This window comes from Clytia hemisphaerica, unplaced genomic scaffold (assembly GCF_902728285.1).
Source record: "Clytia hemisphaerica strain Z4C2 unplaced genomic scaffold, Clytia hemisphaerica genome assembly, whole genome shotgun sequence".
Lineage (NCBI taxonomy): Eukaryota > Metazoa > Cnidaria > Hydrozoa > Leptothecata > Clytiidae > Clytia > Clytia hemisphaerica.
The window spans coordinates 1,350,103-1,374,137 of record NW_027103394.1 but is presented as its reverse complement, the minus strand read 5'-3'; the positions used below and the strand labels follow the sequence as shown (position 1 = coordinate 1,374,137).

The 24,035-nt window shown below is 37.3% G+C and overlaps 1 protein-coding gene across 1 annotated transcript; it reads right to left on the bottom strand.

Moving 5' to 3' along the window:
- Window positions 1-11: 11 nt before the first annotated feature.
- LOC136824954 (glycine receptor subunit alpha-2-like) lies at window positions 12-21,863 on the bottom strand. Its single transcript, XM_067080939.1, has 8 exons — window positions 21,677-21,863; window positions 19,710-19,972; window positions 18,658-18,740; window positions 18,200-18,343; window positions 17,216-17,398; window positions 16,318-16,466; window positions 1,935-2,229; window positions 12-726 (listed from the first exon to the last, which is right to left on the bottom strand). Exons 1-8 carry the CDS (start codon window positions 21,806-21,808, stop codon window positions 341-343), a joined length of 1,635 nt encoding a protein of 544 aa, XP_066937040.1. The 5' UTR covers window positions 21,809-21,863; the 3' UTR covers window positions 12-340.
- Window positions 21,864-24,035: the final 2,172 nt, after the last annotated feature.

Genomic DNA, 24,035 nt, shown 5'->3' with positions numbered 1-24,035 from the left:
ATCGCACCCTTACAGTGCAGAAAAAAATCGGTGAAATTCATACCCTTACAGTGCATTTTTTCAAATTTTAAACTCTTTTAGAGCAAAAAAAATCAACATTTTCGAGCAAAAATTTGCAATTTTTCCCAGATTTGCTGAAATTTCCACCCTTACAGTGCATTTATCAAAAGTCCACCCTTACAGTGCATTTCTGATATTTTGAAAAACATACCCTTAACCGCCGCACATAGACACGTACCCGTCGGTTAATTTGCCTGACTCTCCCCCCCCCCCCGGGTGACCGCACTGACAACTCCTGGGAGGGACGACACACGGGTTTGTGGATAGATAGACGCCGTTCCTACCCACTCCATTCAGCAAAAGCATATGTAAAATAAATGACATTATAAATCAGAAATGATATCGGGTATACATATCTGGATATCTTATCTATAATATGGACTTCCAAATCCTTCTTCTGCCTTTCAAGCAATCTAGCACTCATCTGCTGGCGAGTCGATTTGAACTTATTTAAACGATTTTTTTTACGGCGGTCAGTTAACGTATTTGTCGAATTGATTGATGCTCCAAAATCGAGTTTAAAGCCACCATTAAACGATTCATTCGAGGGAATCGATGGTGATGGACTTGAATTTACATCGAATGCTTCGTTTCGTATTCCTCGCCCATTTTCTGCATGATTGCCTGTTTCTTCAAAAATTGTAGGTGTGACGTCATTGCTTCCTTCTATTAAAATATAAGCGGTAAAAGTGTTGATTTGCCGTCATCCTCAGTCAGTCAGGATGTAGACAAATCATAACCATACCGTCTCCGTCGCAGAGAAACACACATACATAAACTCGGTATCATTTAGAAACCTTGACGTAAAACTTTTTTCAAAATTTCAAAAAAAGGCACGCTGGTAGGAGGCATACTAGGCTCTTTTCAGATGATTTATTCATGGTATGCACCACTGCAATGTCTTCTGACATTACGTCATGGAACCAATAGCTCATTGGTTGGAAGTGACGTAAAAGCAGTCAATACGTCACTTTCAACCAATCAGCTATTGGGTGGAACGGAAGACATTGCAATGGTGCATATCATGAATTTACAAGACTACTCTGATTTTGCAGTAACATTTTACTGTTGACACAATGACTTGATAAAGAAGTCGAAATATCCAGAAATGTCACCATCTTTTTTGTATTTTGAATATCGAAATCAAGAAGAAGAGCTTATTCGGATTAAGTTTTGTTTAAAGAAATTAGTTTTCAATTATGAAGTAGACATTTAATATCTACCTTTCAAATCCGAGTCACATGTACCAGCTGGCACACAACGTTGTTTCAACGTTTATATAACGTTCACAACGTCCATATAACGTTAGATGAACGTTAAAACAACGTTGTGTGCCAGCTGGGGTACGAGCCTCTGGTCACTTTGATTTAAAAGTGCATGAAACAAATACATTACCGAGTTTATGTATGGGAGGATATCGAGGGCGACGGTAAGTGAAATCGATACAAAACAAAGTAGATAGTCGATGTACGGCTCTTATATCGCCTTTTTGCTCATCTAAATAGACGACGGTATTTTGGTGTTTTTACAGTCGTCGAGCAAGGTGGTGATGATTTTGGAGACATGTCAACTGCTTTATACCGTCCCCCTCGATTTATCCCGAATACATAAAACAAAACAAATACATTACTCTAAAGATCGCCATCAGAAAGCACAATTCTTTCAGAAGTAGACTTTACTATAGTATCTTGCCAGCCGGCACACAACTTGGTTTCAACGACGCTGTTTCAACGTTCATCTGACGTAATATTGACGTTATAGACATTTGAAAAACGTGTCAGCTAGATTGGGCTTTTCAAGAAAAAGAATTTACCCCCACTGTTGAGGCAGCAGAGGGGCACGGACTATTTCTAGAAAAACCCATTAAAACTTACTTGACAAGACTTCACCGTGCTCACCACCTCCACGTGGCGATCTGCTCAAATATCCAACACCAAAGCTATCATCAATTGGTTGCTGTAGACTCGTATCAGCGACACCACCATTTACTGGCCCTGCGAGTCCATTCCCTGGCGCCAAACCCACGTCCTCCTTTTTGATACTTAAGAAACTATTCTCTGAAATTGACCTGTGGAATTGTGTGAATTCAAACGTGTTTGGAGTTGCAACCTGGCTGTTATTTCCATTCGTCTGATTGCTGGTTGTGCCGAAAATACTGTTCGTCAGACCCTGAAAAGATTAGAATGAACATTCGTAGATAATGCTATTGTCCGTTTAGAGGGTCAGTAAACGCGGGAAAATATGTACGAGTCAGCATAGTATAAGAAAGCCGCGGCTGGAATATGTACCGCATTGTCTTTTCAGTTAATTGCTGTTCCATCTCTGTCTCCGAGCTTTATAAGAACATCAAGATGCTCAGTTTATTATTGGTAAATAGTTTTTGAAAATTTTCTCTTAATTTCCTTCACAAAAATTTTTTTTTGTTGCTAGATATCTTTGAATATGTACCCAATAGAACACTTGAACTAATTTTGGACATATTTTAGGGGTATTTTGTGGAAACAATAGTTTTTCGACAAAGTTGAAATTATAAGAACTATATTCAAGATGACAACTTTCCTGTCAGTTTAAATGATAAATTTTAAAGGTGCTGGCTTGAAATTTTCACAGTATTATCTTGATGTACTTTTTCATTGATTTCTAAGAAGATTTCACTGAAATACTTTATTAATTTTTGAGTTTTTTCAGCCCTGCCATTTTGTGCTTTTTTAAATTTCTTAGTGTTGATTTTTCCTTTACAATGATTTTATAATTCAAATGTATTATCAAAGGCATATCATTAATGTCTAAAACGCACTGAGAAGTAAGTATTAACGACAAACCTATACAATTTACCATTAAAGATGCCATCTTACTGTATTCTTGATCAAGAAATAGTCATCAAATACGACATAGATAGAACAACAGACATTCAGATGTTATCATTCCAGCCGCGGCTTTCTTTTACTATGGAGTCAGGGTGTCAGGGTGGATTACGGAAAAAATAGTGGCGGTAGAGTTTGGAAGAGTTTGGTTTCGGGGTTTTGAACGAAACTCGTTTTCAAATTTATCCCGTCTCCTGAATTATTCCCACGGCCACACTTACTCTATCAGCGTACAGCAGAATGTTGGTGAATTTTAAATCAGACCTGAAAGATGTAGATTTGCATTTTAGAAAACATTGAATGTTTTCAACGAACTCCCAAAATCCTTTCCCAGGGGTTGGTTTCATTACTTTTGATTGATAGACTAATTGTTTTGCTCCTTGAAGTTGACTCCCATTTTCGTTATAGCCCCCCAGAATGTAGGTTTGGTTTTATGGCTTTAAATGTAGTAATAGTAAAATGTTGATATTTTTCAATTGGATTAATTATAACAACAAATTTTAGAAATATTTTGTGCCATAACAATATTCTAAAAGAGCACTTTGTTATTCTGAAAATTGAATTTTTTAGCTTTTTAACCCCCCAGAATGTAGGCGAAAAGATTTGGTTGTTGAGAGCGGAATTTTAGTATTCGTCGGAAATTACTGTTCTCTAAGTGAAATTTATGAATTATAAATATACCCTGACAAAAGTTTAACAAAGATATTAATTTTATCGTGCTACAAATGAGGAAAAGTAAAAGAAAGGACGAAAAGAAGAGACATGAAAATTGTTTTTATTTTGTAGGTGAAAAATTTTGTGTTAAAATATGTGAATAATGTAACAACAACCCTCCCCTTACAGCCCCAATGGAACTTTTTTCCACAGCGGGGACAAAAATTTCTACTGAAGTCCCAACTGGGATAGAAATTCTATTGTTCCAAACTTAGGCAAATCTTCTGATTGGGCTTGGGTCCCAGCGGGTCTGGGACACGTCGTAAAAGGTTAAAATGTCAACATTAATCATCTCTGAGGTAGTACTTTCATGTAATGAAAGTACAAGAAACAAGTTTTATATAATTTGACAGACTTTTCATGTCGGGTTATGAAGGCCCCCAAATTGTAGGTCAACTAACCCCAAAAGGTAGGTCAAACATTTTCGTCCAAATATCTAATGGTTTAAATATCATTAATGAAACCATTTCTAAATGCATTGAATATATTGATCATGTATGTCCATCCATTGATAACAATAAATTCAACCCTCTAACTGCTGATAAACTCTTTAAATTGGAATCATGTAAACTTGTCCATCAGTATTTAAATGATAACATCCCTTCAGCTTTAGTTAATCTATTTCAAAGATTTAAATCAGACAGTTTAATAAATAAAAAATTCTAAGAATAATGTTGCTACCATCCATTATGATCAATCTTTTCATCCGCTTATGTTTTATGCACCACAATTTTGGAATCAAGGAAAATACTACAAATCTGCAGGTCTTTTATTTTCAGCTTTTTCATCTTTCATGAAAAAAGAGCTTGGAAAATTGGATTAAATTTTAAGAGTTTTTAATGTATAGGGTTTGTTCTTTATTTTCTCTACATTTATCGCTTACATAGTTTTCACGTTTTCATTTTTGGTAATCCTTTAATTAAAGATTAATATTCAAAAAATTTTCTTTCATTAACAGTGTTTTCTCTTTTATTACACACTACTGTAAATACTTGGTATTTTGCTGACTTTACCCATAGTATTTAATTTTATTTTGTTGTTGTTTTTTGTACTAGTCTTGTACTAGGTTTTTAAGACTTAACTGTGAATGACTTAGAAATCCTCATATTATAGGATATTTTTATTCCCAGACTTGTATTTATATTTAATGTTCGTACTATCATAAAGATAAAGAATTGAATTGATTGATTATTTGCAATTCCCTATTTTAAAGCTGAAATATCATTCCCTGGCAAACAGAGCATCGCGCGTAACCCCATTTATATTGATTCATATTGAAAAGCCGGATTCATGGAGCGCAATGTTCCAAGATGTTGATAATCACTGAATTTAGTAGAAAAAAAAATAATAAACCGAAATAAGCACCTTCATTCTGTAGGTATGTTGAAAAGAAGCCTTCACGTTTCTTCGGGTGATTTAAAAACATTAACATTTCCATTGCTCAGCTATAGCCTCGGAAACGTGGGCGGCTGCCATTATGGTTTTCGAATTTCAAAACACGCCCGATTTTAAACGCCGGTTACGAAACTGGCGTGACCGGGGAGGAATAGGAGTACATAAGTTTTTCAAGAATTTTTTCGATGTTGCAAAGTAAAGAAATTGGGCGGTAATTAGAGATCTCAAGAGGGGAGTCTTTGTTTTTGAATACAGGAATTACTTTGCAAAGTTAAGCATTGTGGGGAAAGAACCACATTCAAAAGAAAGGTTAAAAAGAAAAGATAGGTAGCGGTCCAGAAAGGTCAAATTTTAAAAGGCAAAGGATTTTTTGGGGGATGCTATTGGGACCAGATGATTTATTTAGGGGAAGGGAATTAATAATTAATAAAACTTCAGCTGGGTTGACACAGTCAAGAAAAATAGAATTTCTGATGCGGTTCTTAAGATAATGGGAAAAGTGATGGTTGGTTGGACCAATTTTGGAGCGAACAGTCTCTGCAATGGATGTAAAAAAGTCATTGAAGCCATTGGCAACAACTTTTGGATCTGAGGTAAGATGACCATTAACACAAATAGAAAGGGGGATGATTTAGAATTTGAGCCAATGATCTCTCTGATACCTTCCCAGACTTTCAAAATATTAGTAGCATGGACAGAGAAAAACCTGGAATAATGATTATTTTTGCTATTACGTGTAAGAGTAATAATGAGGTTTTTGTAAGTTTTGTATCGTTGATAGTAAAAAGTTTTCATAATTGGGTCTTTGGTTTTGATATATTTTCTTGAGTACTATTGACGTTGAGAAATTTATTCGATAATCCCAGGGGTGATCCATGGTTTAGCTCTGGTTTTTTGTTGGTGTTTTGTCACAATTACAGTTGGAACATGTTGATCAATTAGGTTTTGAATTAGATCATAGAATCTTTTGAAAGCTTGATCAACATCTGTTATGTGATAAAATTTGTTTGCCCAATCAGTGCCAAGAAAGTCTAGAATAAAATTATTTTGGTCAAAAATTTTCCAATCTTTCCTAGAAGATTTATCAGGCTTTGGTTTGTTAGAAGAACCACAGATAAGGTGAAATTGGGGAAGATGATCAGAGATAGAATAAAGCAGATTACCTGAAAAAATGTGTTTAATTCAGAAATTGAGGAAAAGATATTATCGATAAGTGTCATAGAGTGGTCAGTAATACAAGTAGGAAGGAAAATATTAGGTATAAGAAAGTGTGATCCAAAGTTGTTCAGGTAAGATAATATGTTAGAATCGGAAGGAGCATTGAAAAGATTAATGTTGAAATAACCAAGAAGAATAATTTGTTTATTTTCTTTGTTAATTTTATTTTAAAATGATTCTATGAGTTTGTTGAATTCATCAAGAGACAGAAGTGGGTGTTTATAGATTGATCCAACGATGGTGTTAGTGGAATTCGGACAAGATATTTCTGCAAAAGTGGATTCAAGAAGAGTTGGATAATAGAGTATAGAATCAAGATCTTTGCGAGGTTCATAGTCTAGATTTTTTGAGATGTATAACATAGTGCCACCAACAGAAGCCTCCGTAGGAGTATGAATTGGTACACGAAAGTTCTCAAGATTGAAGTTAAACAAAGGTTTTTTGCCTTTCAAAAGACGGGTCTCGGTAATAGCCATTACGTCAAAATTGAAGTTAAGTTGAGAAAGAAGAGTAGTTAAGTCATCAAAATGTAGAGCTAAGGAAGCAATATTCAGGTGAAAAGAAGAAAAGGAAAAGGGTCCGTTTTCACGAACAAGTTTTTGAAAATCAGGTTTTGTAATACTTACAGTCGGCAGTCATCACATTGTCAAGGTTAAGACAATTATTTGAGCAATGATCAGAGATAAAACTAAGATTGCGAGCAATTTCGAGAAATTTAGGGAAATTTTTAGAAATTTAGCACCAGAAGAGGAAGGTTGAATTTCAGGTTTGAAAGGAAGTGAGCCAAGGAGGCATTTAGGACAGTACCAATCTTTGGCACTGTTTGATAAAAAATGGAATTCAGCAAGAGATAACCAGACGATGTCAATCGAACGAATCGAACGCCGAATCAATTGAACGCAATCGAATGATTGAAATTCGATTGCCGACAAAATCGAATGCCAATCGAATATTACCGCGATTTTCTCGATTGATTGGATTGCGTTCGATTAGTGCCTGGATTCAATTGATTCGATTGATTCGATTGAGTTCGATCGACTAATGTATTCAATTGATTCGATTGATTCGATTGCGTTCGATCGACTAATGTATTCGATTGATTCGATTGATTCGACTATGTTCGATTGGCTTATGCGTTCGATTGGCTTATGCATTCGACTGGTTCGACTAATTGGTTCTGTTGATTAACGTTGATTCTCGTTCATTATTTGAAGCGTTAAAAAACGAGATGATATGAATCGAAGAAAAGACGGCTGTCTGTCACGTTGCCCGCAAAATCTACGATGGCGGTTTGGCCGGTTCGCGATTTTCATATCACTGCCATTCTCCCTATTAATATTGCTTATTAACTTAACCTCGCTAATAAAATTCGGCAGATGTGATCAGTTAACAGATATTTTCCTTGTTTCTTCCGTTCAGTCAGTGACATTCAAGGCGGATTGCTCAAATTAAGTATTGTAAACCAAGTCGATTTCCCGATGGCGTTCGCTAATTATAGCTTTGGCTGTTGCGATGTCACTATACGTCAAGGGGAACGACAGTGAAATGTAAACGAGAACACTCAATTCAAACAGCTTATCGAGTGTCCTACTAGATTTTGCGGGACAAGGGTCGCGGCGGCGGACTCGATCAACGCGCCTCTCTTCGTCACCATACTTGTCTTGAAAAACTAAGAAATTGAATTGCGACGGGAAAAAATCCTCTATTACCAGACAAAATGTGACGGACAGAGGGGCTTCTATGTAACACTATAAGGAATAGTATTAAGAAGAACCAAACTTTTGGACACAAGAAAGTCAAATGAAATAACATTAATTTCTATCCTTTCTATCTCTTTTTTTTGCTTTCTCCTGTCGTTTTGTTTAGTCAAACCATTTCAAACACTTTAAGTGTTTTTGCTGAATTTAACTTTCGTCTTTTTTTATTTTAAAATTTGAAAGAATGACACTACTTTGATAAAATGATAAAATCAAAGGCGCGCAAAAATTAAAGGTCTTAGAATTAGAGGTTTGAAAATAAGGAGGTTAAGTATCAAAGACAAATCAACGCGACGAACGGGCTTTTCTCTGCAAGATAGTAAGGGGTAGCAAACTAGATGTTATATCTAGTTTGTTCAACAACAAAGATTTCAAGATGTTTCGTTATTACAGTAGAGATGTTTTAACCTGGATTCTAGAAAATGCAGATCATGCAGGCCCACATGTTTACTTCGAACGCAGTCGAACGTAATCGAACGCAGTCGAACGTAATCGAACATCAATCGAATATCAATCGAACGTAATCGAATATTAATATCCAACGTAATCGAATATCAATCGAATCAATCGAATTTTACCCAGAATTTTATGTTCGATTGATATTCAATTGCGTTTGGCAATCGAATTGCAATCATTCGATTGCATTCGATTGATTTGATTAGAATTTTCATTCAATTCCGTTCGATTGACATCGTCTGGAGATAACCCTGAGCATTTAAAATGAGTCCAAAGTTTACAGGAAGATCACAGGAAGTTTACAGGAAGATCACAAAAAATAGAGTCGGTAATCATCCGAGAACACCAGTGTGTAGGTGTCCCAGTGGGGACTGGTTCGACTATCCCCAAGTTTACATCTTGATCGAGTTGGCCTTTGACGGATTCTTTCCAGTGATGTGGTACTGGTATCGGTTTATGAACGGAGACGGGATTTTTGTCCTCACGAAACTTTCAAATCAGGGAGTTGTCGTTGTAATTTCGTGCAAGCTTGTTGGTGCCTTCTCGTAAAAGTGTTCTCGCGAATATCAGCTAGGTCAATCCATTCTTTCCGGAAACGTCTTGGTGCTGGAAGATGGTCTCTGATGTTGCGTCCAAATAGGAGCTCAGAAGGTGCGAATCCCATGTCTCGCGATGGAGTGTTTCGGTACAGGAGAAGGGCTTTGGCGACATTATCGGTGTCCAGTGACCCAGATTGACTAATATTGGTCGTTAATATTCGTTTGACAGTCTTAACTGCGGCTTCTGCTCGTCCGTTGCTTTGGGGGTAGCCGACAGATGATATTCGATGTAAAACGTTCCAAGATCTTAAAAAGTTTTCGAACTCGTGAGATGTGAATGGCGGACCCCCGTCTGATGACAGTTCTTCGGGGACGCCAAAATTTGTGAAATATCTTCGGAGAATGTTAATAACCGTGGTAGCTGTAGCATCAGGTTTGGTTGAGGCGACCTCTGGCCAACCAGAGAAGCGTTCTGTGTAAAACGATATACAGGCGTCCTGCCATGTGAAAGAGATCAGCAACAGCCTGTTGGAATGGGTAAATCGGCGGATCAGGGACTTCCGGTGTATCTTTGCGATTTGAGGGTGCGATTTGGTTGCATCGGGTGCATTGATTCCTGTGATTTTGTATGTGTGAGCTCATTTGTGGCCAAAAGAATCGTCTCTTTGCGTTTTCTCTCATTGTGCTGACGCCTTGGTGTAACTCTTCTAGTAGGGTACGTCGAAGGGTATCAGGACGCGATCGTCAAGCATAATTAGATTGTCTACACAATATAAGTCATTTTTCAATTTCCAGTAAGGTAAGATGTGTTGTGGTAAAGTTTCCTTGTTGGTTGGGAATCCCTCGAAAATTGTACGGTGGAGATCTATGTACTCGGGGTCTTCAGAGGCTTTGCGTGAGATGTCCTCAAGGAAACACGAGTTGCTTCGGTTTAAACGGAGGTGAATAGAAGCCGAGATAGCAGCCTCGATCTTATCAGAGGTGTTTGGCGATGGTGAAAGCGGTATCCGGGACATGAAGTTTGCACCTACGTTTTTCTTGCCCGGGATGTGGATTACTTGGAAGTTATACATTAGAGTCTTTTCTCTGATGTCTAACAGTCTTGGGTATTTTAGCTCGAACAATTCTCTTTTGTTAAATATTGGTACCAGAGACTCGTGGTCAACGGCGATAATTAGGTTAGGGCATCCCCTTGCTTCCTTTGCGTCGTTGGCTAATGGAACGCTGTGGTATCCGTTCCAGGCGTCGAGGGTTGTCTTTTTAGTTTGCGGTGGAACTACACTTACCATGTTGAAGGATGATTGACTGTAATGAGTTTCTCGTTTGGTAGATGCGTTTAGATTTTGCAAATCTACTGTTCGGTGGGGTGTGTCGTCTTTCTTGGGAGCGGTAATCATCCGAGAACACCAGTGTGTAGGTGTCCCAGTGGGGACTGGTTCGACTATCCCCAAGTTTACATCTTGATCGAGTTGGCCTTTGACGGATTCTTTCCAGTGATGTGGTACTGGTATCGGTTTATGAACGGAGACGGGATTTTTGTCCTCACGAAATTTGATTTTTAGCGGTTCGCCTGTCATCACTTTCATGTTTGCAAGTGTTAAATGCACTACTCGAAAAGTACGTTTTTACCCAAACCTCTAATTGTTCTGTATACTCTGGTGTCACTGGGAACGGAATCGTGTCAGGTATGGGTGGACACGGTGAACGACGTGGGCATCCGCACTCGGCAACAGAGTCGTCTGGTGAAACTGTTGCATTCAATTGGCTGGTTACAATCTGCTCCGGGAAAGTAGAGTGTACGATGTTCAAGTTTTTCAGTGCTGTTTTTGATATAAAAAATCCTTTAACTTTGTCACATAAGTAAACAATTTCTGTGGTGGTCGATGTGCTGACGGTGATGTCAGCAATGATTGCGCCTTTAATACTGATGTCGTTATTATTCACAGCGCGGAGACGATGTCGAGTTTTTATCAAAGCGTTTTTACTACAATTTAATTGTGAAAGCAGTTCTATTCCTGCTGTACGCCACGAATGCGCTAACTTTGGTAGGTTGAAGTTCATTCAGAGGAAACGATTTACAAAGTTTCAGATGTGCAGATGAGTTGAGTGAAATAGAGATATTTACTGTTGGCTGTGGGATGATTTTTGTTCGATGAATTTATTATTTTCCCATTGTCCGTGAGGTACACCATCTAGTCAGAAGGACTCGGTGATGCTACCAAGGAAGGATGTTTCGGCTGGGTCGGATGTTTCTGGGGCGTCTTGAATGGCGTTCGTCTTACTGCTCATACAAACACTCGCGAAATGGTTAAGTTTTCCACAGTTAATACATTTTTTGCCTTGTGCTGGGCATTGCTCTCTTCCATTTGGATGACGGTTGTATCCACATCCTCTGCATTTTCGATCTCCTTCCTGATTGTTTGGGCGATTGTTGCCTTGTGACTTCTATCTTAAGTCACTACGTTTGTTGCGTTGGTAGTCGGATTTGACGCCACTTACATCTTATTGGGCGGGCAATGATGGCTGTGGCTTGGGCGGTTGCTTCGAGTGTGAGGAGGTGGTCTGTCATTTGGGTAAGAGTCTCTATGGAAGTCATTTCACTTAAGATCTTTGTGCGATGGGAGGAGCTCAAGAATCCTGCTATGACTTGCAACATAATCATGTTTTCGGAATACGATATTTCACAGTTTTGGTCATCGCAGTCACATTTACGTGAAAAGTTGCAGAGCATCGCTTGAGATTTTAAACGGGAGATGAAGTGAGTGATCGTTGCGATGTCATTTCGTCGCATGGAGATGAATGTTGTCGGTAAACTTCAGGGTGAATAGTTTTTACTGCAACTGATTTGATGTATGATAGCAGTTCTGCCTCGAGTTCTGCTTCGGTGGCTCTATCGAGGGCGTCCGGCCCCAACAAAGTTGTAAAGCATTTCATTCACGTTGGAATCGCAGGTGGAGCGTAGCTCATTCCGGATATCCTGTATGTTTTGAAGGTGGGTCATTTGTTTGTATCGTCTCCACGCATCCGTGAAGATTATCCATTTATTGTCAATGCAATCCGCAGAAATCGTCGGCCGGTCCGATTTCGAACATCGATTTCTTTCGTTGGTAGATGGAAGTGCAGGTGCTTGGTTGCTGAGAGCTACGGTAGGGAGGACTTGGGACATGAATTGGGTCCATTGTTCCTGCATGACTTTCTGCTGCTTTTTCATTTCTAGCACCATGGCTAAAGCGGCGATAGTTGCGTCGGTGCCGGCGGGGGTCGGGGCGGCGTCCTCATGGTTCGACATTGTAATTTAAGGCGGGTACGGCGATGTAGCGTTTTTGAAGCTGGGAAATCTTTGAAGAGCGAATCGGCGGTTGACCACGATGACGTAAATCCCAGATGGCGGTGTGACCAAGGAATAATAATAAGTGAGAGTGTTGGAAGTATTCACAAAAACGACGAAAAGTGAATAATTGCGATAACAAAGCGAATTAGTGAGTAAACAATGTCCTGTAAAATGATACGGGAAAAACAGTGCATAGAGGTTGAAATAAAGGGAACATAGATCTGTGAGTTTGGAGATGTATGCTGGACTGGTCGAAACCGAATTCATCATTGACCCAATGTTGCGTAATGTTTCACACAGTTTTGCTAATCGGTTGATAATCATTCCGTTCGATTCATCCTCTGTTGTTAAACAATCAATTAACCGAAAACCAAATTGTGCCAGCAAAATAGCTTGTGCACCAATCAGGCGGATGGTCAGCAGCTTCATACGTGCTGAGACAGTTTCATAGTGTTCTTTAATCTTATCTGCCACAAACTTGAGACCACAGCCACCTTTTGACTTTGGTAGTCGGAGAATTTGATCAAAAAGGTGGTATTTATCTCGTACGGATTCCAGATATAACACATTTAATAAATGCTGCCAGCTATTGATTTCCACAAGGAGCGGCTCTGGCCTCTGACGATCAGCAAAATCTCCAATTCTTGGTTCCCCTAGTTGCCTGGTGCCAGTCTCTGCCATAAATGCCAATTCCTCCTTGTGTTTCTTTTGCGGTGTGATATCTTTTAGCAGAGTTTTTCGAAATTCATTCAGCTTTTTCAACTCTTTCTTTCTGGTAGCCATGTCAGGAGCTTTCCATGTACTGTTGTCATTTCCGATTGAACCGCCTACATGAGTAAGGTTGCCTTTGTGTACATTAGCGAAAGGGGATGGATAGGTTGCACTTGTGGAAAGTACATTATTAGCCCAGAACTGCCAGCTCAACGGTCGTAAGGGGCTCATTTTCGGTTTTTTCAAAACTGCATGTACTTCCACCTCATAAACATACCTGTATTTGGGCTTTTTTGGAGAAGCTTAATTTAGCCGTCATGAATGTGTCCTGTCAGATGTCCCATAATGCACCAAACTCGAAAAAAATGGGAAAATCCCTGAAAAATCCGCCATTTTGATGACGTCATTGACAGAAAAATTGAATAAGTTCAGGTAGAAAAAAGATTAAATCGATTAATTATTGATCGATTGGCCTTTTGAAGATCGATTGATAGGTTGCCGCCACTCAAACGATAACCACGGACGGAATTTGAAAGCCATCCGATGACAAAAACTAGTCGATGATCAATTGATCACCAATCGATAACAAATTACTAATCAACATTCGATAAACAATCGATAGTTTAAACAATCGATGACCAATCGATAATCAGAATTTTTGAGAAGGCTCCGGTTACCTATCGATTATGAGCTCAAAGTCGATCGAAGTGATCGGTCGAATCAATCGAAGTCCATCAAAGTGATCGAAGTCGATCGAAGATTTACATTTCTTTTCACTTTATGAGTGACTTCGATCGGCTTTGATAAGCCTTATTTTTTTCACTTTAACATTTTATACCCAATCCCAATCACGATAAATTGGTAATCAACAAGCCTTTTTCGCCATCTTTAATTTGCCGAACTAAATCCATTAAAATGAGCATGCGCACGCGCACGTCCTAACTTTATAGGAAGTCCAACGCGTCGCTAAATTTTGACTTTAAATTCCAATCAGGGTGCATGAAAAAACTACAATGAGAGAACTCAATGCATGTGAGTAAACAAAGGCTTATAGCGAATAATGATTCAAAGAATAGTGTTATCAACTTGGGATTTGCGCTTTGAAGGTGAGTCAGTCAGACAATCGAAGTCGATCGAAGTCAATCGTAGTCGATCGAAGTCAATCCAAGATTTACATTTTTTTTAAAGTTTGATCGACTTCGATCGATTGGACAATCACTTCGATTGACTTCGATGGATTGATCAATCACTCAGATGAGATGGAGTTTTTATAAGATACTTTAATGATTCGTCATTCTTCGATCGACTTTGATTGATTTCGATTGCTTTGATTGCTTTGATCGCTTCGATCCCCTGGAATCCATCGATTGATCATCGATTGAAAAATGTTATCGATTGTATTATCGAGTGGGAGGGTCTGGAATACTTGTTTTTTATCGGCATGTAGTTGGATGCCCTCACCCCCTTAACGGCCCAATGCGCCGATAAAAAAAATTGAAAGTTTTTGTCGAAGATCTCTTAGTTCGATTGATTGGGTCTGGTCATGTCATTTTATTCTATTGAGGAAATCTTCTATAAGTATATAATCTCTCTAGAAGAAAACCATACCGTGTTTCCGCTGTGGTGTTATTATCAGCTGTCGCCGTGTTGGTAATATTAACATATTCAGTGTTTTGTTTTCGGAAATCCTCAACTGATAGTAATAAATGTTCCATAACATTTCTGACATCTTCATTTATCTGGTACTGCTGATCCATGATTATATGTCAATTATATTCATAAAAAAGATATCCATTCATATCATCATGTTCTTTTTTCTCTCTCTACTTTAGATTAGTAAGTGAAAAAAATGAAGCTGGATAACTCACAGCAGAAATATTAAAAGCAATAAATAATAAACAAATAAAAAAATTCCACCATTACAAATCTGGAAGAAATCCATAATGGTTCGCATGGACACATGTGCAAGAAACGCTGAAAAATTATAAACAACAACAAAGATGGCCGAAATTTTTCAAAAAGTCAATGCTGCGAAGATGACAACAAAAACCCTATTCAAAAATAAGGTTCTAGGCCACTTTACGAAAAACAATTTGGCAAAAGCCTTACCGATACTTCAAACTTAAGTTTGAATTTAAAATCAACCGAAATACTGATATCTAGAACTCCCAGTCAAGTGACAAATCCAAAGTGACCTTGTATATTCACACAAAAATTCTAATTTTCGAAGAAAACACATGGTTTCACTCAAAACCATAAACTCAATCCTGTTTTTGGATAACATTACATCATTTTCTATTGTTATTTCATTGCTTGAGCTTATGACTACTGTCTTTTAAATACCAAGATTGATATTAATTTTCAGAAAATTGACTTATTTTGCCTTATCAACTTTATTGCCTTTAAAAAGAATCAACAAATTTATAGGTATAAAATGTATGAGTCCGAAATTGTCAAATGTGAACACAATTTCTTGAAAAAATGTAGAATAGTAAAGAGAAAAAGTAAGAAAATATATAGTATGTTTTCCCATGCTCAGGAGGGAAAATTAAGTTGTGACGGCTACCATTTTGAAAAGCTGTGTGACGTCATATGGGAAAAATCGAACCAAAATCTTGCGCCGTGTTACTTAGAACAATAAATATTGAAATGGACTATTTTCCCCATTTCCTTAGTTCATTAGGAATAAGAAAATACCTTATTATCATAACTTAATTCCAATAGATTTCGATTTAGAGAGGATTTATTTAAAAAATGTCTCAATTCGGGTACTCTCGGGTACCTAGTAGCCGGGGGGGGGGGGGGTTGGAATAAGCAGGGGGGGTTGGAAAAAAATTTCAAAATTAATAAGCGGGGGGGGGGGGGTTTGGAATAAAATGTCCTGGGTGGAAAATGTTTGAAAAGGAGGCTAATACAGCAGAATTAAGACAAAAAAGGGAACTTTCAACAACATTTTCCCAAAAATTAATAGCGGGGGGGGGGGGTTGGAATAAGAATGTGCTGGGTAGAAAATTTTCGAAAAATTGATAAGCGGGGGGGGGGGACGGCTATTAGCTACCCGAGAGTAGTATCCAATCAAATCCGATTCAGATTTTCGTTGGAAAAAATTAATTGAAGTTAAAATTTCATGTCTAGAAATAAGTATGCCTTGAAACAACTTTTCATGAAGTTGAACTATCGTTAAGGCTACAATGCTTAAAAATGAGGAACCTACATTCTCGGGGTTTACTACATTCTCGGGGTCAGGTGCTGTACTGTAGGTTATATCTTACCTCAAGTTTTCTTTTCCACTTTTGATCAATTACTCCTACAGCAGCATACTCAACTAACCCCATGAAAACGTAGAAGAAACAGACCAGCAAATACCAATCAATCAGTTTGGAATAATTCACAAATGGTAGCAAGTTCCTAACAGATTTGCCTGAAAGAAAAACATTTTCAAATAAAAAATAGATCAGATCAATCTCCAATGTTGGCGATAAGATCATCAATATATCTTTTCGAACGTAGCCGCCAATTGCCGCGTTGGCTTTTTTTTGTCCGTTTTACCACTCTGAAACCATCTCAGTCTTTTTTTCGCAGATATAGACATTAGAAAATAAGGTGTAAAAAAAGGGATTGGATCGAGTTTAGGGGGATGATTAAATAACAAAGTGGCACGTGCCTGATCGCGTGACCACGGTCGAAAAGGTATACTGAAAAGACTGAGGAAGCACTTACTGAATGTAATCATGGTCAACACAGTTGTAATTCCCAGGATCTGTCCTGGGTTCGTCGAGAAGTAACGACCATAGATTTATAAATCCTGAAGGGCTAGATGTAAGAGCTTTCGCTAAAAAAGTGTGCCGCGGTTAGGTAGTAAATCCTACCTAAGTCACGTGACATTACAATAGAATTTCAGCGCTTGACCAATCAGAAACTTCGCAGGTTTTCGAAAACAATAGCAATAATATTTTTTCCGATATTCACTTTTTTGCCTGCGATGGCTTAAAGCCTGACATCTAGCCCTTCGGGGTTTATAAACCCAGCTGGCACACAACGTTGTTTCAACGTTCAAATAACGTTATTTGGACGTTATGAATATCACATGGACGTTGTTTTGACGTTGTGTGCCGTCTGGGAATCTATGGTAACAACTAATAAATTCAAAAAAGATAAGAAACCACTTACTGAATGTAATCATGGTCAATACAGTTGTGATTCCCAGGGCCACCCTGGCTGGTGTTGAGCGGTAATCGATCCAAAAACCAACCCATGAAAGAATGACGATAAGAAGAGCGGGTACATAAATTTGAAGAATGTAGTATTGAATATTTCTTGAGAATTTGAAATTGATATGTAATCTATGGAACACTGGAAGAGAAAAATAAATATACCTACACGTTTTTTTTTTTATAAGAACGTCAAAAATTTTCGAAGCCTTCGGATGTTCTTAGTTTTTTTGGATTTGAAGCCTAAAAATGTTCTTACTGGTTCTTAAGATGTTCTTATTTTCAGCATTTTTTGAGCATTTTGATGTAATTTCTTAAGAAAATGCATGTTTTTAAGTCTCCAAAGCCTTAAAATGTTCTTAGAATGTTCTTAAATTTTTGGGCCTCGAAGCCTTATGTTCTTATATAGTTTGTTCTTATAAAAAAAAAAACGTGTATATATACACAACTGTGTCACAGACGCGGTGTTGGCGCCTTAAAGAATTTGATGCTGGAAAAATTGATCAAAATTTCGTCCACGGTGGGAAAGAGGTACTATAAGTTCAGCCCCACTTGGAATTTGACTTTTGATTTTATCCACATTTGAAGTAAATTTAGTATTTAATTTCTTCATCCGAGGAAAATATATTTTTAACGCTCTCGGAAGAGGTGGTACTTGGATTAAAAACGACCGTTGAACCTTAGTGCTTAGAAAATTTGACGAGAAACCGAACCTTATGAGTGCTGGGTATGTGTGAGCCATAAGAGACCCTTTTCACACCTTCGAAAGCCTCTCAAAGGGCTAAAAATATCCATTAAAATGTGAATTGAGTCTCTGTAAGGGTCCAAGATTCACGAAAATCTAAATTTTGGACAGAAATCCTTTTAAGAAAAGTCTCTCCAAGGGTCCCAATCCACTTTTTTTGAGACACACTGTAGGCTGGATTTCATAGGTACAACTTACTATCGCCGAGCCCATAATCAACAACTTCGTGGTCATAAGTGTGATCATCGAAAGTGAACTCTAACATATCTTTAAATTTGGGCGGAATGATTGGCTTCCCGCCTTCCACCCAATTGAGAGAAATTTGGCTTGCACTGTATGCGTCTGAAAGAAAAAGAATACAATTCTCTTGACGTTATTTTTAGAGATATCAGTGACAAAACATAAAGCACATGAGTGAAAGACTTGATACAAAACACATTTTCCGACCTTAGTCGTGCAGCCAGGCACGTGCCACTTAATTATTTAATTATCCCCCTAAACTCGATTTAATTCTTTTTTATACATTTTTCTATTGTCTATAGGTGCCAAAAAAGACTGGAACGGTTTTAGGGTGGAGGCTACGGTCAAAAAGGTGTATTTTACAGCATTTATAAATTGAACTTTTCTCTACCTTGGATTAGTAAGGCTCTACTTACACGATTCGATGTAGAAGGGACAAGTTTGTTTATCAAACGGGAAAGCATACAAGTCCATTTCGCAAAATACTGTCATTGTTAATCTAAAAGATCGAAAAAGTAATCTTTAGATTAAACAAGAAAGCTATGAAAATTCGAATTTCATTCCCATTTTAAGCTAATATGCAAATGAAGTAAAATTATTTAAGACATTTAAGCCTGGTTTAAACATTCTTCCTCCAGATTTTCTTATCTTTTTTGTTTGGGCCTAAAAGATTTCCTAAGAATATCCTAAAATTCACCATTGTGTGCTCAGAAATTGGGTGTTTAAAATCTATAAAGCTTAAAAATCTACTTAACTTGTTCTTAATATAATTTTTTTTTTGTGATTGAAAGTCTTATGTTCTCATATAGTTTGTTCTTGCAAATACTCTCAAAATTATTATCTTTGGCTGTTAATGAAGTTTCCCGACTCTTGAATATAACTAGACATCGTAAAAGAAGAGTTTATAACCGAAGAAATCGAATTCTTATGTTCTTATATAGTTTGTTTTTATAAAAAATAAATTTGTTTATCGGCGATCCTAAAAATATCTGCAATCTGATTGGTTAAAAAGAGTACAATATATCTTGTATTTTACACGCGCAAAACATAGATTAACGAAAAGATGCATTGTAGCGGTAGACGCAATCAAACGTCACTTTGCTACAAAAGTGCTCTGCGCTTTTTTCCAACACAAATAGTGTATTTTTCGGGTCACCGATAAACAATATATCAGACATTTTCTCGTACAATATGGAAATATTTCATTCTTTCCGGAGTTCCGGATCTCGCTTAGTGGCTCTGAAAATGTTCAGGGTCGGATACAGGAGGTAGGCTATCTTATTCATGGAGAGTAATTAGTTTCCATATAAGGTAATACGATAATAAAGTGCACTCTCCTCCATTGGTTATAGCCTCCCTCTGTATCCGAGCCTGTGTTGTACGAATGAATCTCGGAACTCGTATAAAATATTTCTTGTATTGTACTCGCAACTGTCCGATAACTATTACATAATCTCATAATGCATACCTTTGGCTGTAGAAGATGTCACCATTGGCACTTAACCGAATTAGTTGATTCGGTTTGGTGATCTTTGCATTTTCACCAGTTTTCACTAACGAGAAAAACAAATCAGGTTTCCATACTCGATTCACGAAATTCGATTCGAATGCAAACGATTTTATGTATGACTGATTTTCGAATCTTTTGTGAATATAATCGGGGAGAAGATGATCGTAAGCCAATCGGTGGTCTCTCCAATATTGCCGAAAGTATATATCCATTGAATAATGCTAGAAATTAAATATAAATATTCACATTGAAACTTAAAGTTCTAAATAGTAAAGGTCTTGTTAGACGGTAACATTTTTGTGTAACATTTGCTAACATTTCTAAAAATAGAAGATTTCAAAAATGTGCTCAAGAAATGTTAACATATGTTACACGCAAACATTTTGTGTGTAACATTTGATTTTTTTTATTAAAAAAGAGAGAAAAAGAGAGAAAAAGAGAGAAAAATCGGCGAAAAAACACGTGCGCACTTGAAGTATCCTTTTAAATTCCCTTTAAATGGCGGCATCCTTTGATTCAAAATGTTAACCGATGAGAGCAAATCATTTTTTTTTGATTTGCTATCTGCGCGTAACATTCGTTAACATTTGAATGTTTCTGAATGTTAATCGATGTTACACGGTAACATTTTGTACAACATTTGCTATTTTTAGAAAATGTTACACAAAAATGTTACCGAATGTTATCGTCTAACAAGACCTTAATAAATCAAAGTCTCTTTTCTTTTAATTTGAACAAACTTTGATATCATCGAGCACTTTCAGCAGATAGAAGAAAATAACCTGTGCAAATTTTCAAAATACACCTTTTTACGTCTATACTATTAAAATCCAATTGCTTCAGTGTGCACTGATTTCTAATTTGCTTGCTATTTTCAACCAATTATAACAAATGATTTTCAAAGGCAAAAATTGTATGTTAAGCTAGACTAAAAACAAAGCTTTCACGAAAATAAAACACCCCTTTCTCACAGCTCCGATTAGAACTTCTTTCCACAATGGGGACGAAATTTCTATCGAAATCCCAAGGAGGATGAAAAATTTTTTATTTGTTCTCACATCAAAAATCCAATGGTGGTGGTTTTGGTCACCGGGTTGTATATCTAAGTAAATGAAACTACTGACAAAGCTTAATTGGTTGTTTTTTTATTAATGCTAAAGTTAATTTTCAACAGCTTAGGTTGGAAATCGAGAAAGTGTAAGGAAAAGCCACTTATCGGTGACCACAATATATCTTGTATTTCATATAAATTGACGGAAAGATGTTGTTTCATAGCGGTAGCAGCAATCTAACGTCACTTTGCTAAAGTGCCCTGCGCTTTTTTCCAACAGAAAAAGTGCATTTTTTGGGTCACCGATAAACCAGTTATCAGACATTTGCTCGTACAAAATGGAAATATTTCACTCGTTCCGGATTTTCCGTATATTTTTTATACGGAAAAATCTCGGAAATCGTAAAATATTTCTCATATTGTACTCGCACTTGTTTGATAACTACCACATACGATGCTAATAGGGTTTACAGGGAACATATCATTAATATACATTCCAGTTGAAATATTTAGTGATTCACCAGAAACAGATGGCAACACATTCATATCGTAACCTTGGAACCATGGAATAGTATTTGGGGAGGTGTTAAAACAAGAGCTCTTTAATGACAGGTGGAAATTTTTTGATAACGTCATCACTTTTTGGATGAAGTTATCAAAATTGTTTCTTCCTGGAAGTTTATGTCATGGTGGAGAACATCTAAACCAATTTTTATTGCTCTAGCTCCTCTAGATAAAAAATAATCAAGGGTGGTAGATTCTGACCCTCCCCGGCCGGGGCCTACAAATCAGGGTTAATAGGATTTAAAGGCGACATTTGAATGCTAAACTCGACTAAAAACAAAGCTTTTGTGAAAATGTAAAAGCTACATACCATGTTAATAGGGTTTATAGGCACCATATCATTAATATACATTCCAGTTGAAATATTCAGCGCTTCACCAGAAACGGATGGCAAAACATTCATATCGTAATCTTGAAACATTTCTTCGAACAGTTTGGACATTGCTTTGGAGTCCAGAACCACAGAATAGTATTGGGGGAGACCATGATACAAATTCGTTGCTAGAAGATGAGAGTATAAGGACTTTTTACAATAATATAAAATCTTGTACTGCAACTTCACGCCCCTGTCTCACTGCCTCAGTGGAAATTTTTCCTTGATAGGGATAAAGATTCGTTTTGAAATCCCGACGGGGATAGAAATTGCTCCAAGATTAAAAAATCCAGTGGGGATGGTTTGGGAGTGCAATTTTTAAGAATTAATTTTGAGTGGGGATGAAATCAAAGTCAATTTCCCAGTGAGGCTAAAATTCCATGAAGTTTTGCCACATTTTCCAATGGGGCTTGGGTCTGTGACACAGGGGTGTAACTACGTGGATGCCGTTCCTGTAACATTTGTACATGTTATATTTCTTTGACTAAAAATGCGAGATTTATTTTAGTGATTTGCCCCTCGATTTGTTAAAGGCGCAATTTTCGTAATAAACGGTAGCCTTTTCACGTTTAAATGAGCGCAGTACTGAAAAGGCTCTAAACCAAACTGTCACAACACGTGTGGAGCAAGATTGGTCAAAAAGAGGAAAATAATATTTTTTGCTTATGCAGCATAACATAACAATAGGCAGACACCATCTTGATAATAAATATGTGTCTGATATGAAACGGGAACACTTATGTAGTTATAAAACCTTTAATAAAAACACTCTTGTCACACAGCCCTGGTGAAAATTTTCCACACAGCGGGGATAAAAATTCTATTGCTTCAAGATTAAAAAATCCAGTGGGAATAGTTTTGGAGTGTAATTTTTAAACATCGAATTTCGAATGGGGTGAAATCAAATTTAGTTTCCCAGTGGGGTGTAAATTCTAGGGTATCCCCCCCCCGCCGGGGGACGAACCTTTTGCCAAATTTTCCCGTGGGGCTGGGGTCCTAGTGGGTCTGGGGTCCCAGCGGGTCTGTGACACAGGAGTGTATAAAACTTACATCCAATAAATTTATCAGTCTCATTATTAATCGAACCATTTACCATCGATACCGAAACAATTGCCAAAAGCAACAACATCAGAGCAGCAGTAGTTTGTCTCAACAGCTTCATTTTGAAAATAACTTTCAACAAGTAAGAAAACAAATGTTGATACGTTTTATTTCAATTTGTTAATTAAAGCTTAAAAACACGCTACTTCCAGTTTGACGATTAATGCGGTTCTCAGGTAAAAAATTCCTCCGTATCCGATGGCATTAGAATATTTTTCCGAGCGTAAAACTGGCAGTAGTATGTTTTTAAAATTTCAACAAATTGAAAATAACGTTTTTAAAATCAATCAAAAATTACGACAATATATCTCAAACTTAAAATTTTCAACTTTGTAAAATCTGAGCTAAACTTGAAGTTCTTATTGCATTCACAATTCGAGCTGTGGATTCAGAAAAAAAAAATCAAGAGAAAATCTATTAAACAAGAGACAAGTCTTGCTATTTCATGAATAAAAGTTTGATAGAAAGTATTCGAATGATATACAAGCAATGCTGAATATATCATTCACAAATTTTCATCATTAAAACCTATTGCGTGTTGGGAATGACTCTTGAATAGCTCTGAATAAATTTATAATAGGTTGTTTGATCAATAATTAATTTTGGACTCAGTTCAAAACATTGCTCTCGCAGAGTGACTTTCAACCAAAAAAGTAAGCAAATCTGCGACTCGGAGGCGACCCGACGGCTCCTCTTTCAATAGCTATCTACCCAAAGGTAGGGGAGGGCTCCACTCTTTCTCCCTGGATTGCTCCACTTACCCTTGATCCTTCTTTTGATTATTGAGCATCAAGCAAAGAGACAACAAGTACCATTTTGAGAATCTTTGGTATGACCCGACTGGGAGTTGAATCTTCAACCTTGCGCACCGCAGCTGGATGCTCTACTACTGTACTACAGTCACTAAACCAATAAAACATCCCTGTAATTATGTCACATATCCCATGGAATCCTTTTTCTTCACTAGAAAAATCCTGGTAGAAAATCTTGATAATATCTTGCCAAGATCTTTCAAATAAACTTTGCAAGATCGTTTCTTCCCAAGATCTGTGCAAAGATCGTCAAAGATCTTGAAAAGATCTTAAAAAGATCGTTTAGGCGATCTTTAAGCATCCTTAAAGATTTTTGAAGCTAACCTGAGTTTAATGATCTTACAAAATTTTCTACGAGGGAATGATTCAGAAAATTTTCTCCT